The following is a 16,353-nucleotide window of genomic DNA, read 5'->3' as shown; positions in this document are numbered from 1 at the left end:
AAGAAAACAAAAGAAAATGTTAGTAACTTACTACAAAGTTTAGTACTACTGTGCTAGAATGTTCTCTACAGCTATGGATGTGTCTTTAATCAGTCCTATAGTGGACTAGACGTGTTCCTGTCCAGCTTGGACATGTTCTGTAGCAGAACTGGTGGAACTTACAGTAGATTGGTTAGAATGACTATCAGATTGAGTAGAAAGTAGTAGATTTAGTAGTAGAGTAATGTCTTGAGTGTTGAATAAGCTTAGAGTACTCATATCAAGTACTGAAGTAAGATCAGTAAATGTTGAGAGCAATTGTGAATCAATCTGAGAATGTTTACAGTTGTATGAGTAGAATATAACAGTTCTATTATTGATTTGCTCAGCTCTACACTTCACACCTTAGTTCAAAGCTATGTTCTTACAATATACAAAGTCCTGAGACACTTGCATCATCTTAGTATGTTGAATACAGTCTTGGAACAGTGGTAGTAGGCTCAGTCTCACATGAGAAGGAACATGGAAGTTATACAAGTGTAATACAATGAGATAACACTCTAGGAGTTATATAGTAGGGTTGAGGGAATTGTTGTGAATAGTCTTAGAGAAAGCTACAATCTCTTTGAGCTCCTCTCAATTGAAAACATAGTTAGTACTTGTACTATAGTTGTGAGTAACCTAATCCTACATAATTGGTTGTGCTTAAGGGCCAACTAAGAGTTGTAGAGGAGGATGAGGCATATTTGTACCTTGTAGAAAAGCAGATGTGAATGTATGAGTAACAGATTCTTGAGTAGTAAATATGATATGTATAGTAAAGTGACTATATACACAGTTTTTAAAGCCTTTATGTATGTCTACCTGTATGTCTATACTGTAGTATTGTGTTTGAAAGATTGCCTCATGTTTTACTAGACTGATACTAACCTAAGAGTCATTAGTATTGAGTTTTCCCTTTCCTAGAGTTAGTACATTAATAGAATCAATTCCAAGTATGTCTAAGTATTCCTTTAATGCCTCAAGGTGCACAATTTTATCATAGGGTAGTCATGTGTAATCTCCAGACTTCCATAGTACTTTGAACAAAGTAGTAGTCCCTTGTCCTACATGAGTTTCAATCAAGTCTACTGTCTATTCCTTGTTCTCATTGTTTAATCTAGTAACTTGTCCTACTTCCCTTCTAGGGAATAATCTATCATTGTTTAGAACATGTATCCTAAGTAGTAATGAATGAAATACTGGATGTATGTTACAATTCCTTATTTCCCTAGGTAGATCTAGTTCAAATACCTTGTTTCCTGTGTTCTGGATTATTCTGTAAGGTCCTATGTATTTTAGTACTAGTTTCCTTGCTTACTGTCTCAGTAGATTCATATTCTTTATAGAAACATACACTAGATTGTTCAATTCGAAGGAAGAGGGTTGTCTACATCTATTAGCATGTCTAGTTTGCTTTACCCTTGCCTGGAGGATTGTATTGTGTGCCTGTAGTATTACATCCTTTACTTTCTGAGTATAAGTCCTTACTCTAGGATATTCATCCTTCCTAGAGTTGTTCCATATTAAGTTCCTTAGCATCTGACTGTAATTTAGAAAGAATAGTGTATATTCTATAGTTTCTGACCTTACAGTATTGATAGTGTACTTAATCATAGGTAGTTTATGTATCTAATCTTTTTGTTTAGGAGAAATACACTGTCTGAGCATCTGAGTAATTGTTCTGTTCATTCTCTCAGTCAATCCATTAGTCTGTGGATGATATGTACTTAATAGCTTCAATTTAATACTTATAAGTTCATGTAATCTTCTCTAAAACGTACTGGTAAATAGAGAATCACAATTACTAACATTTGCCTAGTAGGAATAATGTGTACCATACTAGTTAATAGACAAATAACTGTACAAATTATATTAAAAGGTCCTAAACAGTTCTTTGATTCAGGAAAAGGTCCAACAAAGTCTATTCCTATACCTTCCTAAGGCCTATTAGGTACTGAGAGCAGATGTAGTAAACCAAACAGTTTCTGATTGTTAGGTTTGCTGATCTTGTATGTATAACATGAATCATAGTAGGAATTAATGTCTATGATTATATCTTTCCACCAAACTTGTTCTCTAAGATACAAAAGTGTCTTTCAAGGTCCTAAGTGTGTCAAAATAGAATGTACATACTCTATTACAATTTCCCTAGCATTTCTGTTGTGTATTAGAATTCTAAGTATGTAAAGTATGTATCTCTCACTTTCCTAGCAAAATATGAGTCCATTTTTGACATGAAAATTCTGGAAGTGCTTTGGATCTTATAATATCTGATTGAAGAAGTTATCCTCATAATATCTGCCTTTGAGACATTCTGGGAATTGTAAATCCAGTGAAGATTGAGCTATAATATTAGGTAATTAAGGTTCAATCAAGTTCCAGAGTTGATCAGTAGCATTCTTTGGTACTGGGACGTTCTGATCATTAATTTCCAATCTAATATTACTGTCTGAATGTCTGTATCCTTGTGTATTACTTTTAGTGTCTGGTACATTTGTAGGTGAATTTATTTCATGTAAATCTGATTGTTCAGTGTTCTAAGACAGTATTTCTAATACCTTACTGTGTGTATCTGTTTCCTGATCTTACTCTACATTCTCTAGTATTGTAAACTGGCTTCTAGTCCTTATAGCAGGCCTGCCCTCTGTTTGGAGGTCTGTCTGTGAGTTTCTAGCATGTCTAGTAATTAATCTAGCCTTTCTACTGTACAGTTGACTTGTAATCAATCCTTAAGGTAAAGTTTTCCTTACTACTACTAGTCTAGCCTCAATATATACAGTATCCTGTATCTCTAACAGCTGTGAAATGTTATTCCTGACTTGATTAATCCTTGATAGATTATTATTGTCAAGTTACAATATATATTCTTACTGAGATCAAGTTGTTCCTAGTAAATCTCCTGAGTATATGTATGATAATGTGTCTGTAAGAATGTTTGTAGTGCCTAGAATGTATTTGACAGTGAAATCAAAGTCTAATATCTTCTCTAGCTATCTAGCTTGTCTTCCACTTAATACTAGTTACCTTAGAATATGTTCTAACACTCTATGATCAGTATACTAAAAGAAATGTGTTCCTTGTAGTAGATTCTTGTGTCTTAGCATAGTTTCTACTCCTGCTAGTAATTCTACATTGTGTACTGGATAATTCTGTTGTGCAGGGTTTAATTTCACTGAGAAAAATGCTACTATCTTAGAATCTTTCTAATCATGACCTTAGCTGACTATTCCTCCAATTCCTGAAGCTGAAGTGTCTGTAACAATGTTGATAGGTAGTGTATTCTTACTATAGTCTAATACTATCCTGTGATTATGCCTGAAATCCGATACTAGCTTTACTATTTAATCAAACACTTACTGTTCAGTGAATGTCCATCTGAAAAATACAGTTTCTCCTACAATTTTTAATAAAATACCTGTAGAAATGTATAACTAAGGTATATTAGGTACTAAATACTCTACTGATCCTAAGAAACCTTGTAACAAATCTTTATTAGTAGGTACTTTCCATTGTTGAATAGAATCAACTTTATGAGGGTCCATTCTAATACCTTGATCATTAATAATGTGGCCTAGTATCTTTAATTCTTTCTGAAACAATTGTATCTTATGTTTACTAAGGTAGAATTTCTCCTTGTGTAATATATCAATGACAGTTCTGAGATGTCACATATGATCCTCAATTGTGTCTGAATAAATCACTAAGTCATCTAGGTAGATATCTATCCAGTCACTCAAGTAAGGCTAGAAAATGTGGTTCATTAATACTTGATAGGTGGCTCTACTATTATAGTCACCTAATTGTATTACTTCACTAACTATTGTTCCATTCAGAGTGTTGAATATTGATCTGTTTACATGCTCAGGGATTATTCTAATCTGTTCATACGTGTCTTTGCCATCAATGAGCAATTTATACTTCTTAGAAGCTACTCTCCTTAATACTGATTCAATATCTAGTAAAGGAGATAATAGTTTCTTAGTATTCTTGTTGTGCTCTCTAAGGTCAATGACTGTTCTCAATTGTATAGGATCTTCCTTAGTCTTTCTAGGCTTTTGAAGTAGTAGCATAAGTATTGTATTTGATTCTGTAACTACTTTCTATCTTTCTGATTGAATATAGTCCTTTCTCTTGTTTTACTATTGTTCTCTCAAGGGATCTGGACAAGTTGCCCTACAGAACTTGTATTTCTTATCCTCATCTATGAGTGGTATACTATGATTAATAGCTCTTAGAGGTGGTAGAGGCGTTTCTGAAGTGTCTTTGAATAAATTAGTAGTATATTGCTTGATTTCTTGTCTGTATTTGTCAATTTCTCAATCATAAGTATTAATAACCTTTAATGAAACGACTGTGACTTGTTCTCCTGTTATTGGTAGAGGTATTGTGCTTTCAATCCATAGTCTAGACTCATTGAAACTGATAGAAATCCTGTGTTGGAAGAGGAACAGTGTTCCTAGTATAATATTATAGTTATCCAAATTCATAATATCAAAGTACTGTATTGTGTTTATCTCTCTGTATTGTATTCTAGTGTTAGTACAATAGTTTACTTTCAATCTAGAGCCTTTTACTACTAATTGTATAAGTAAAGGTTTGACTAAAGTGAGTTTCCTAACACTTATTTGATCTGTAAACTTGGTGGACATGAAATCTGCTAATGATCCTGAATCAATTAATACTCTCACTAATTCTCTATTGATTTTGATTGTAATTATGATAGGACATGGTATTGATCTCTTAAAGTCCTTAGTATAAGCTGTAGTATGCTCAATTGTATTAAAATCATTGAAGTTAGTAGTCATAGTGTGGATTTGTGTAGGTAAATCATACATATATACTCTATTTCCAGATATGGAATGTAAGTCAATATTTTCTATGCTCACAACTGAATACATTAGCTCAAACAATTCAGGATTAAAGATATCCTCTATCTCTAATAGTTCCTAATGATTGTAAATGTATTTGGCTGAATATTGAGCTTGTCTGAGTAGAGAATACTATTCTCTAACATCAAATCCGTTCAGAAAAGCAATCTTAACAGGTAATGTGTACTCATTTCCATTCTCCCAATTGTCAATAATTGTAAACTGTGTATCTGTACTTCTGAAAACATAGAATCGATTATGTAGATATTTATTCTAGAGTCTCCTGTTACATTTCTGGTCAAAACAGTATGGAATTCCTTCTATAAGACATTTAGTAATTCCAAAACATACTGTATTATTGTATTCACTGTAGAAATAGCCATTTCTGTAGATTGATCTCATTCTCCTCTGATTTCTCTTTCTAAGTTCAGCATTTACAAGGGGAATCTTTAATTCTGAAGTGTCAGAAGAGGTTTGTGGCTTCAAATCTGATTGTTCTAGACTAAATACTTGTAAAATAGTATTGTAACCAGCTAATGAATCATAATTCTCATCCCTCTAAGTTGTAGACTCATAACTATTGTCTGGATAATGTATCTGAATAGCCATAGATTGTATTCACAACATAGAAGATGATGGATCCATTGTATTGTCTGCTATAAGATCCAAATCCAAGTAATTATTGTCTTTCAAAGTATTGGTTAACTTATCTAGAGTAGAATAATTGATATTAACACTCTTAGACAATGTATTTGTATTAGAAACACTGTTCAGCTTTACTGTACTGTGTGTAGGACAATCTTTAGCTAAATGCATAGTTTGTTTACAGATAAAACATTGTCCTTTAGCTCTCATATTGTCTAGTTCAGCTTGTGAATGCCTTTTTACACTTGTAGAATAAGTCTTCTTACTGTTCTCTTACTTATTCTGCCTGGTATCCTTGTACTTCAGTTTGTAGTCCTTAGATCAGTCTTTCTCTTTAGGACTTACACTGTTAGACTGTATACACTGCCTGTTACAATTATTATGATTATAATCATAATTCCTATCCTTTGGTCAGTTCTTATTGTCATTCCTGTAGTTCCTCTAGTTATTCTTCTTCCATCTATCTTTTCAATAGTCTTCTTTGTTACTTTAAGGATAGAATTGATCTCTGGTATCTGTATACTATTTAATTCTAACAGCTTCATTTGCTTTTTCAATGTTCTCAAGCCTTTCTTTGAATTCTTCATACAAAACTGTGTCTGGATTCAAACAATCCAACCATAATTGCCTTTGATACTTAGGATGAAGTCCATCCCATACTCTCCTAGTTAAATCTCTATCAGAAATGTTGCCTAGATTGATTGCTTTCATTTCTAGATTGTACAAATATTCCTATATAACTCTGTGTCCTTGTTTTATTGTATTAAACTCTTTCCTAAGCATTTCTGTAAAGTTAGATAGGAAACAAAAGTCTATTAGACCTTTAAAGAATTGTGATAAGGTCCATTGAGATTTGTTCATGCCTATTTTCTGTAGATAGAAGTTCATAGCTTGTCCTTTAATGAAATTAGGTAGTACTCTCACTTGTTCTTTAGGGAAATAATGTAAACCTGATTGCTTCATGTACTGATTGACTTCCATGACAAACTTAGTGTATCTTTGAAAGTTAGGTTCACCTGAATAAACTGTAGGAATAATAGGTTTTGCACTCTGTATCTGTATCTTCAATTTCAGAAGTTCTTTGTTCCATTTCCTCTTAGCAAGCTTTTTACACTTCTTAGTACCTTCAGAGTCACTTGAATCAATGTCTGTAGGTTCAAATAATGTATCACTATCATTACCATTGTCAGAACTTGAGTATCTGCTCGAATCCAAAGAATCCAAAGAGCTATTGCCTGGATCCAGGTCAGGATCCTACCTTTTTACAATTTCTACTCTCTGTATTACACAATTCACTTGCAAGGTTGTCTGAGAGTCTTACTAATGTGAAGCTATTTGTCTGTAGTGTATTTGAGCTTTGTGGCTCAGCAGTATCTTGCATAGTTCTTTTTTTGTGGCCTTTACTATTCCTATCTATACTGTACTTGATAGAGGGTACAGAACTGTAGTAGAGATTCTTTTCCTTGCTCTCTTTACCTTTTACAGTTTCTGATTCGTCTTTACTGTCATCAGATGTATCCAGGACTGTAAGTTTCATGTCTGAGTTTGGTCTGTTCATTTTAATATTGTGTTTCACACTGGGTGTATGTGTCAATCCTTGAACATTAGTATAATAGTACATATATACAGGTATTTTATTCTGTAATGCATCTCCTTGCCCTGCTAGGGTGTTGTATCTGTAGTATGTGTCCTTACCTTGATTTTCTATCTTGGGGCAATACATTTCTTGCTTGAAACGAACCAGTAATTCCTGAGGAGTTCTGGGAGCCTTACTATAGCCTTTATTTCTGAAATTCTATTGTCCTAATTCTACATTTTGTCTGTACTCTATCTCCTGAAAATACATTCTTTGTACATCAGAATCTGCTTCACTAGAACTGTCTAGTTCTACCTGACTGTAATTACAAATGTCTGGAGCTTTTCCTTTATTTGCTCTTACACTTTTCTTATTACTAGGTACAGGTTTACCTAGATCTTTCTTCTAAGGATGTGTGCTTTCAAACTGTAGAGTATCTTCTAATTGTTTGGACATTCCTTTAGTAGCTTCTGAGTGTTAATAATGTACTTTCTGATACATCCATTTAGCTAACTTGTCTCTAGTTAGTTTAGATAAATTAATTGTGTCTAAATCAATGTTTCCTTCATGTTCCTAATGTATACTATTATACTTATAAGTTCTCTTGTTCAATTCCTCAATATCAATTCCTTGATTGAATAGACTGGCTAGCCTACTTATAGCTTTCAGTGTCTCTAGCCTAGGGACATTTCTGAATGTCTTTCTAACCTTCTAGAATGTTTCCTACTATAAGGAAAGTGTTGTTCCTTTACTAATACTCTTGTTCTTACTAACAGAATCCTTAATGCCAGTTTCCTGAGTGTTTACACTCTCTGTACTACTATTATCTACTTCTGTGAGCCTAGTAAGGTAAGCACTCACTAGTGTCTACTCTATAGTGTGTATTAGTCTAACAATATACACTAGTACAGGTACATGCCTTTGTTCTACATTACTTGTATATAATAGTTTATTAGAGTGCCTCCAGCCTTGTATAGACAAGGACTTATCACCTGGCAAAGGGTTATTAGATTGCCTCCAGTCTGTAACAGATGAGGACTTATTCTCTAGTATGTTAATAGTGACTTTCAGACTTGGAGGCCCTTCCAGGATTGTCTGCTAAGGCTTGGTGGTCACATCATATTTAGTACTCAACAGATAATCTTGTTGTCTATTGTCTACATACTCTGTTAATTCAAAATCTGTAGTGTGTACTGTTTCAAATCTCTCTACATTCAGGGAAAGCTGCTCTTCAGCACTTCTGAATAACACTCACCTCTTACAATTTTAACAAGGAGGTCTCTCTACATTGAGGGGAACAATCTGTTTGTGTCCCTCAAGTATTCTGAGTATCCTAGTAGTTATAGTAAGAATATATGTGTCTCTAATTTAGATTTGCAAACTACTCACTGATTTCTTTGAATTTGAAGGAGTACTAGACAATGTGAGGAATGTATTAGGGTGATTAAGCCCTCAGTTCCAGTCATCAAAGCCTAGCAGGTTTATAGAAAGGTAGGTTTAGTCAAAAATGTGTAAGGATAGGTATACTAGCCTTACACAAAGATTCTCTCTTTACTAGCACACTCAACTACTGACTAGGATAACCTAGTAATCAAGCACCAAGAAGGAGAAAGAATCCCCTAACTGTTAGCTCGAAAACCCTTTATATATACATATACATGTGTAGTAGAATACAGGGTAGTCTAGTAAACAAAAAGGAAAACACTTACAAGCACCTACAACACATGTTGTACAAATGCACAGGTAGCACAATTGTTACAATTCACAACAGTGTTCAGTACTTCCCTAGTACTGTTCTAGTAGAGCTTATATATTTCATTCATTCCTTGTACTAACTCTCTTTTTTAGGAGAATAGTATTTATTATCTAATTCTTACTTACATAGCTTAGGATTACCTTACTATACAAGGCTCCTCTGTACTTTATAAGTGTGTGTTTTCAGGTGTAGAGCTTGTAAATACAAAGTAGTGTAACTGACTTCTTCCAGAAACTTTTGAAGCAATTGAAATTCTTAAAACTTATTATTATTCTCTTTATAAATAGTCTAGTATAAAGTACTAGCTACATATTACAAAAAAAAGAATAAACACTATTTGTTGTAGAATGCTTGAACTCCTCTACTCATATTAGAGATACACTCTTAAGTTGACTGTAAGTATAAGTTCTACTAGTCTAGGTCATACCTAGACCAGACCTAGACTGGACCTCAGGTCTGGTCTAATAGTAGTCTACAAAGGTTCAGATCCAGGTCCCTCCTTTACCTGGACTGTATAAAGAGGTCTGGGTTACAGTCCAGGTAAAGGAGGGGTGGACTAGTCCAGAACCAGACTATAGTAACTATAATTTGAAGATGTTTTGTGTTGTATAAAATTACAGCCAGTACTTCTACTATTATTTTGGTGAAAAGGAGTCTAAGGAGATATTAGCAAGTTATTTTGAAGCATATTAAGTAGTGTATATATTGCTGAATTAGCAAAATGAGTAGTAATGGCTAGTATTTTTTTTTCTACTACAATAATGTAGAGACTGTGAAATCTGTAGTATCTGTGGGAATCTCATCTGTGGATACAGTATTTGTGAGAATTTCTATCCACAGTGCAGATTTGCAGATAAGCTTATCTACACTAGTCCCTAAGCTTGTAGAGGTGTAATGCATGTGTTCTATTATGTCAGACAACACATACTCTCTTAAGGTCACTGACTAAGGTCTTGTAACCTCCCTTGTCCTGTAACCACTATCTACCTATACTTGAGAAATATTCTCTACATTTACAATGAGCTACAGTTCCACTCTTCATACTCTTCAAACTGTTATGTCTCAGTATTGTGAATAGCAGTAATCTTCTCTCCTTACAGCCTTCAGACAAGCTACCCACACACAGTATTGTTAAAGGACTCAACACCACCCTACTGTACCTAACACCTGTACTCCCACTTTGGTTGAGCACCCTGTCATAAACCCAGACCTGACTCTACTGATGAGTGTAGAGCTAATGTCAGCAAGTGAAACACTGAACAGCCTACTGACTAACCAGTTTGCTCCCCCTAGTAAACAACCTATGGTTGTGGACCAAGTCAACACAACTCTGCCACAAGGCATCAAGCCTCACCTGTAACACAAGGGTCCAGAAGAAGTCGACTCTTCACCTCATGTTCCCCCTCCTTCTCTATGCCTACAACAGCAGCCAGCCAATGCTGCTACCTTGAGGGTGAAATCTAACCTATTACAGACCATCAATTTGGCCAAACACACTCTTACAGCCAAAGGTCTCCATGAGGAACTCCTAATCCACATACACACAATATCTGTAGTGGATTTTGCACACTTCCTCTTCAACCACTACCTCATGACAGTAGCTGAAACAGACCAACTGTACAACCGGTCTGGCCTTGCTTGTGCCAGTCACAGCAAGTTCTACTGCTCTCATTATCCATGCTGCATATACCTCACCTGCTGCCTCAGTCTTGTGCAGCATAAAGAACACCTTCATCCTACAGATCCCCTCCTAAGGACACATCCCCTGTCTCCCTTTTCCTTACCTTAACCCCCCCCTTGTTTTAATTTCCCCCTTCCCTTTCCACATTCGACTTGTCCTAAATCACTTGCTTTGTTTCTTGCAAGTGTGTTGCCCAGCAGGTTTTATTCCCCTTTTTCCTTTTTTACCTGTTGGATCTTAGGATATATCTTTTAAGCCATAGAGGTTGGAGTTTTTGTAGCTGATTTTGTCCCTTCCAACCCCCCTGTGCAAGTGTATCTAGTAGCGTAGTGTACCTTGCAAATATGACAACCTCCCTTGTGTGATTCGTGTGATGGAACCTCCAACAGTCAGCATTCGAGGAGGTTTTCAAGAATTAAGGCAACATAGAAGCTTCACGAGCGACGATCATAAAGAGGGGCGTTCGAGACCGGTCAGTTCTCTATAATAAAAATTCTTGTAAAACTGTCAATGACTCGAAAGTCCGCTCGTCAATAGTCCTGGACTAGTGCTCCGCACCGTAGCGTAATTTACGGTTACGCCTTCAGCGTATACGGTTACGCAGCGTATCGTAAATGACTTTTGGAGCTGAAAATACGCGCGTATGCGTATACGTTAGAGAATTTACGCGCGTAAGCGTATACGCTACGCGCGGAGCACTATCCTGGACGCTGCCTTCCATTCAAACACATCTCTGCCCTGCGTGATTATGGTAGCCCAAGAATATCCCAGGCAGCGTTTTTCTCCCGCAAATGACAGTGTCAATGGAAGCGTTCAACCAGTCCGAATATGGTGCCGATGAATTCGTTGCTTCGATGTTCTCATGGCGCCCACAGCGTGTCACGAGAACATCCTTGCCTCATAGCGGATGTGTGTTCACCCCTCATTTTCAAGGGCAGAATTCTGTTTGCCGGTAAGCTACAGTGTTCGGACTGCTCATGTGCGCTAAGACGGCCCGTGAAAGTGACGAATTCTCTGGGCTTATAAAGTGCTACTGTATGCCGCATTTGAAAACAGTAGTGCTCAACGGAGTTAATCCGGCCAGACTACTTAGCAGCACTGTGTATTGAACGTCATTTACTTCTGCCCGCTGCACCACTCTTCTGCATCCCTACCTCAACTTGTTTTTCTTCTGTGCTCTCGGTCAATATCAGCATGTCTGATTCTGCACCGAAACTAAGTGAAGGAGTCATCACCAAAGGGACTGGTGTGGAGAAGGAGTCAGTGGAGAGCAAGAGATCAGTAAGGGTAGAGGATGATGCAGTTTCGGATTCTAGTGCCGCCATCTTAGACGTGGGGAGACGAAGAACAGAAGAAAAACGTCTAGTTCGAAAGCTCGACATGCGCCTTCTGCCAACAATAATTCTCATTTTCATCATGAATTATATTGATGTAAGCCAATTTGCATATTACTTGCTTCTTCTGACTCAAGCCTTTGTAGAGAACGGCTGTGACGACTGCGAGGTTAAAGGGGCTCGAGCAGGATCTTGGTCTATCTGGAAAGCATTTCTTGGATGCATGTGAACGGATTCGAGTGCTTATAGTGCTCCATATACAGATATTCAATACGATGCGGTCGTGGCTATTTTATACGTTTCATATTGTCCGGCACAGATTCCTTCCAATATGGTATGTCTTGCGGAGCATACTCTGTGCAAGCAAATCTAATACGTATCCTTCTAACAAGATCCTAAATTATGTGTCAAGGTAGGCCTGCTATTTCCGTCGTTATGAACTTACGGAATTCATGTATCTTACGTTAGGCCTTCATTGTATATTGGAACCTGTGTAGTTCTTTGGGGTTTGACGAGCGCTCTGACCGGAGTAAGCATAGTGCGTTATGGCAATACGAGTACTGACAATACGTCTTCTGAACAGATTACCCATTCATTTCGCGGTATAATGGCGTGTAGAGTTTTCATTGGCCTTCCGGAAGCTGCTTTCTATCCAGGTGCTATGTACCTCCTTTCAAGGTGGTATACACGAAAGGTATTCACGTATGCTGTGTTCGAGAATCGGACGCATATCAATCTTACTATCTCAAGGAATTGGCTTTCCGGTCTGCAATTCTTTACGTCGGTCTTCTCATATCAAATGCATTTGGTAGTGTAAGCCTCAATTGCCTGTGATTATTCGTCGAAAATTAATCGTTTCTGTCGCAGTTGCTGGCTGCAGGGATTCTTTCCGGTATGGAAGGCACGAGAGGTATACGTGGCTGGAGATGGTAAGCGCTCTTCTATTTACAGTCTTCATTTGACAGGATATCTACATGTATTTCACAAGGCTATTCTACATTGAGGTGAAATCAAACGTGTTTTCGATCTTGAACCAACATAATTCTTCTTGCAGGGTGCCATCACAATCTGTGTAGGATTCCTTTCCATGTGGGCATTGCCCGACTATGTCCGTCTGTCCGTCTGTAATTGTCACCAGGTAACTCATCCAGTATGTCCTAGCCTGTGAATACGCGCTGGCTATCCGCCACTGAGAGGCGCTTAGCACAAGCTCGGCTTGCAGAGGACGCCGGTGAAGCGGATCAGGACCGTGAAGGCGAATCGTAAGCAGGACAGGCAATCAAGTCTACGAATGCTACGTTGCTCACGACGCATTTAGAATGTGGACTGGATTGAAGCTTGCGTGCAAAGATATAAAAGTGGCCATCTTCTCTATCATGACTGCATCGCAACTCCTAGGGTTGAGCTTCGTGAACTTCTTCCCAACGTAAGTTGACTACCTTCTCCACCGATTCACGGAAGATAGCAATCGTTCTGACTACACACCCTTGTAATATAGACTTACAGCGACTCTAGGCTTCAACACCACTATTGGTCTGCTCCTTGCTGCGTAAGCCTACTTCCCTGACGAATGAAGCTAGTAAACGGCTAAACAGGCGTGTTTTATAGCCCACCTTGGATTTTCGCTTCTATTGTTTGCTGCTCGAACGCCTTTCATGCTGGTGCGTTGTATACCAACTCATGCCAAGGCAAGCCGAATGATTGATATCCTTGCGATCTAGACCGATCAGGAGAACGTTTCTTACATATTACCGTACCATGGTGGGGTGTTATGGTTGGCTATATCATCGGCGTATCAACGTTCTCCGTTGGTGGTCGGTATGTCGCGATGTTCCTAATGGCAAGTGGATATGCTGGTTCGTCGCACTTTCCCCGTTCATTCTATATCTCCTTTCCTGTCGAATATACTGAGAAGAAATCTTTTAATATCTCTGACACAAACTCTTAATATAAACCGTCGATCTCTCCTTGCAAAATGTGCACGCATGTACTTTATAGGCTTCGCGCTAACTTTGGTCTGGGTGTCCAACGCCATTCCGCGTCCGCCGACGAAGCGCGCGGTAGCAATGGGGATTGTAAATGGGTTCGGAAACATCGGGAATTTGTACGTCCTTCTCCGCTCCGTTCCCTATATATATTACGACTCATCTTTTTTTCTCACTTGACTAAACTGACATCCGTTGTCTCGGTACTGCATTACAGGGTCGGCTCATTCGCCTGGAAAGCTCAATGGGGCCCAGCGTATCACCAATCAATGTTTATCGGTATCGCGGCACTCGCGTTTAGCTCTTCCCTCGCCTTCGGTAAGTCAATCACTCACCTTGAATCGCTTTTCTGGTCTGACTGAGACACGTCGGCAGTGTTACGACGCATGCTGAAATATGAGAATGCAAAACTGGATAGAGACGAATTAGGTGCACTTAAGGGTGCAAATCGCCAACGTATCGAGGAATTTGCGCGTTTGGAGGGTATCACGATTGAGGAGGCAATGGAGAGAAAGCGAGGATTCAGGAATCTCTACTAAGGTATGGAATATACTGAATGAAATCTATTTGTACGATTTTGTGTGTTCTATTATTGAAGTTGCGAGAACACGAGGCTATTTTGGGATATGCTTCCAACATAATTACGCAAGGTTGAAACTCTATGCGTGCCGAAGCGAAAATATCAATAGCGCTCATGAATGCAAAGACGGCCCGTGAAAGCAACAGTGCTGACCTTTTAAAGCGCGTCACTACTCCATGATCGAATTTGGAGGGCCCCAGCGGAATTAATCAGGCCAGGTGTCGTACGTCTTGCTGCTTCTTAGGTCGTACCGGTACTGTCTGCAGCGTACCGCTCTTCCTCTATCTCCGTCCAACTTAGTCTTCCATACTCCGCCTATATCAGCATGGCCGCTTCCAAACCAATGCCAGACTCTACTCCCAAAAGTCCCGCCATAGAGGAGCCATCCACAGAGAAAGTCTCAGTAGAAAGCAAGAGGTCAGCGAAAGCAGAGGATGATGCGATCTCGGACTCCAGCGCAGCCATCTTGGATATTGGGAGGCGCAAAGTAGAGGAAAAGCGATTACTCCGAAAGCTCGACATGCGTCTTTTACCAACGATAATTCTTATTTATCTGATGAATTATATCGATGTGAATAGAGTTTTCTTTTTCCAATAGGACATTGACTGATACTTATGTAGAGGACCGCCGTGACAACCGCAAGGTTAAAAGGTCTCGAACAAGATCTCGGCCTTTCTGGTAAGTACGCTTGAGATCATGATTATTCAGGACGAACATACTCATTTGGCCTTCATAGACATTCAATATGATACTGTCGTTGCTATTCTATATGTCTCATATTGCCCTGCACAAATTCCATCCAATATGGTATGTTCTATCAAGGACAACGCTTTAGAGTATGCTTAGTCAGTGTCACCCACCTCTTTAACAAGGCCCTCAATTATGTGACGAGGTAACACCGCAGAATTTATCCTTGTCAGACGTTGACGCTTCGTCAGACCTTCACTGTATATAGGAACATGTGTCGTTCTCTGGGGTCTGACGAGTGCTCTGACGGGCGTATGTCGTCCTTGATCGCTAGCCTTTCCATTAGTCAAATATCTTGTCGTATAGATTACCCATTCATTTGGCGGAATAATTGCATGCAGAATCTTCATTGGTCTTCCGGAAGCCGCGTTCTATCCTGGTGCCATGTATCTTCTTTCAAGATGGTACACACGAAAGGTACTCATCAATTACTCTACTGACATTGTTCATAATTAATCGAACGTTCTTTAGGAATTGGCTTTTAGGTCTGCTATCCTTTATGGCGGCCTACTTGTATCAAATGCTTTTGGCAGTGTAAGTCGTTTCCTGGTCATTATTCGTTAAGATGATTGATGTTAGATACAGTTATTTGCTGCTGGGATACTTTCCGGACTGGAGGGTGCGAGGGGTATACGCGGCTGGAGATGGTGAACATATTGTTACAGTTGCTGTTTGTTTAGTACGGGTACTAAAGCGATCTTTACAAGGCTATTCTACATCGAAGTAAACTGGACATGATTTTCAATTATTGCAAGACTAATTTGCCTGTAGGGTGCCATTACCATCTGCGTTGGCTTCTTTTCTATGTGGGCATTGCCTGACTACGTTCGTCACCTCTCTAGGCCTTTTCTCATGAAGCTAATTAATTATTCCGTCAGCCTGTGAATACACGTTGGCTATCACCCACGGAGAGGCGTTTAGCCCAAGCCCGGCTCGCAGAGGATGCAGGTGAAGCGGATCAGGACCGCGAAGGCGAATCGTGAGCACAGCATAACATCGAATCACATATATTCTCGCATCGCTTAAGGACCACCATAGGATGTGGACAGGCCTAAAATTAGCCTGCAAAGATGTAAAGGTGCATATCTTTTCCCTCATGGGTATATCGCAGCTCCTGGGATTGAGCTTCGTGAACTTCTTCCCAACGTAAGAGCCCTAC

General features: G+C 38.6%; 1 protein-coding gene across 1 annotated transcript in view; it reads left to right on the top strand.

Moving 5' to 3' along the window:
• Nucleotides 1-11,741: 11,741 nt before the first annotated feature.
• The window catches only part of FOMMEDRAFT_75331 (MFS general substrate transporter), a gene marked incomplete at both ends in the record, with an annotated part of 9,499 nt that continues 4,887 nt past the window's right edge, over nucleotides 11,742-16,353 (top strand). Inside the window, 5 exons of the mRNA XM_007261867.1 lie at nucleotides 11,742-11,978; nucleotides 15,068-15,125; nucleotides 15,184-15,258; nucleotides 15,285-15,331; nucleotides 15,666-15,728. Of these exons, the coding sequence (XP_007261929.1) occupies nucleotides 11,742-11,978; nucleotides 15,068-15,125; nucleotides 15,184-15,258; nucleotides 15,285-15,331; nucleotides 15,666-15,728 (480 nt within the window). The remainder of the gene's footprint in view (nucleotides 11,979-15,067; nucleotides 15,126-15,183; nucleotides 15,259-15,284; nucleotides 15,332-15,665; nucleotides 15,729-16,353) is intronic.

This window comes from Fomitiporia mediterranea (assembly GCF_000271605.1).
Source record: "Fomitiporia mediterranea MF3/22 unplaced genomic scaffold FOMMEscaffold_1, whole genome shotgun sequence".
NCBI classification, from domain to species: domain Eukaryota; kingdom Fungi; phylum Basidiomycota; class Agaricomycetes; order Hymenochaetales; family Hymenochaetaceae; genus Fomitiporia; species Fomitiporia mediterranea.
This window is presented reverse-complemented; position numbering and strand designations above follow the sequence as displayed.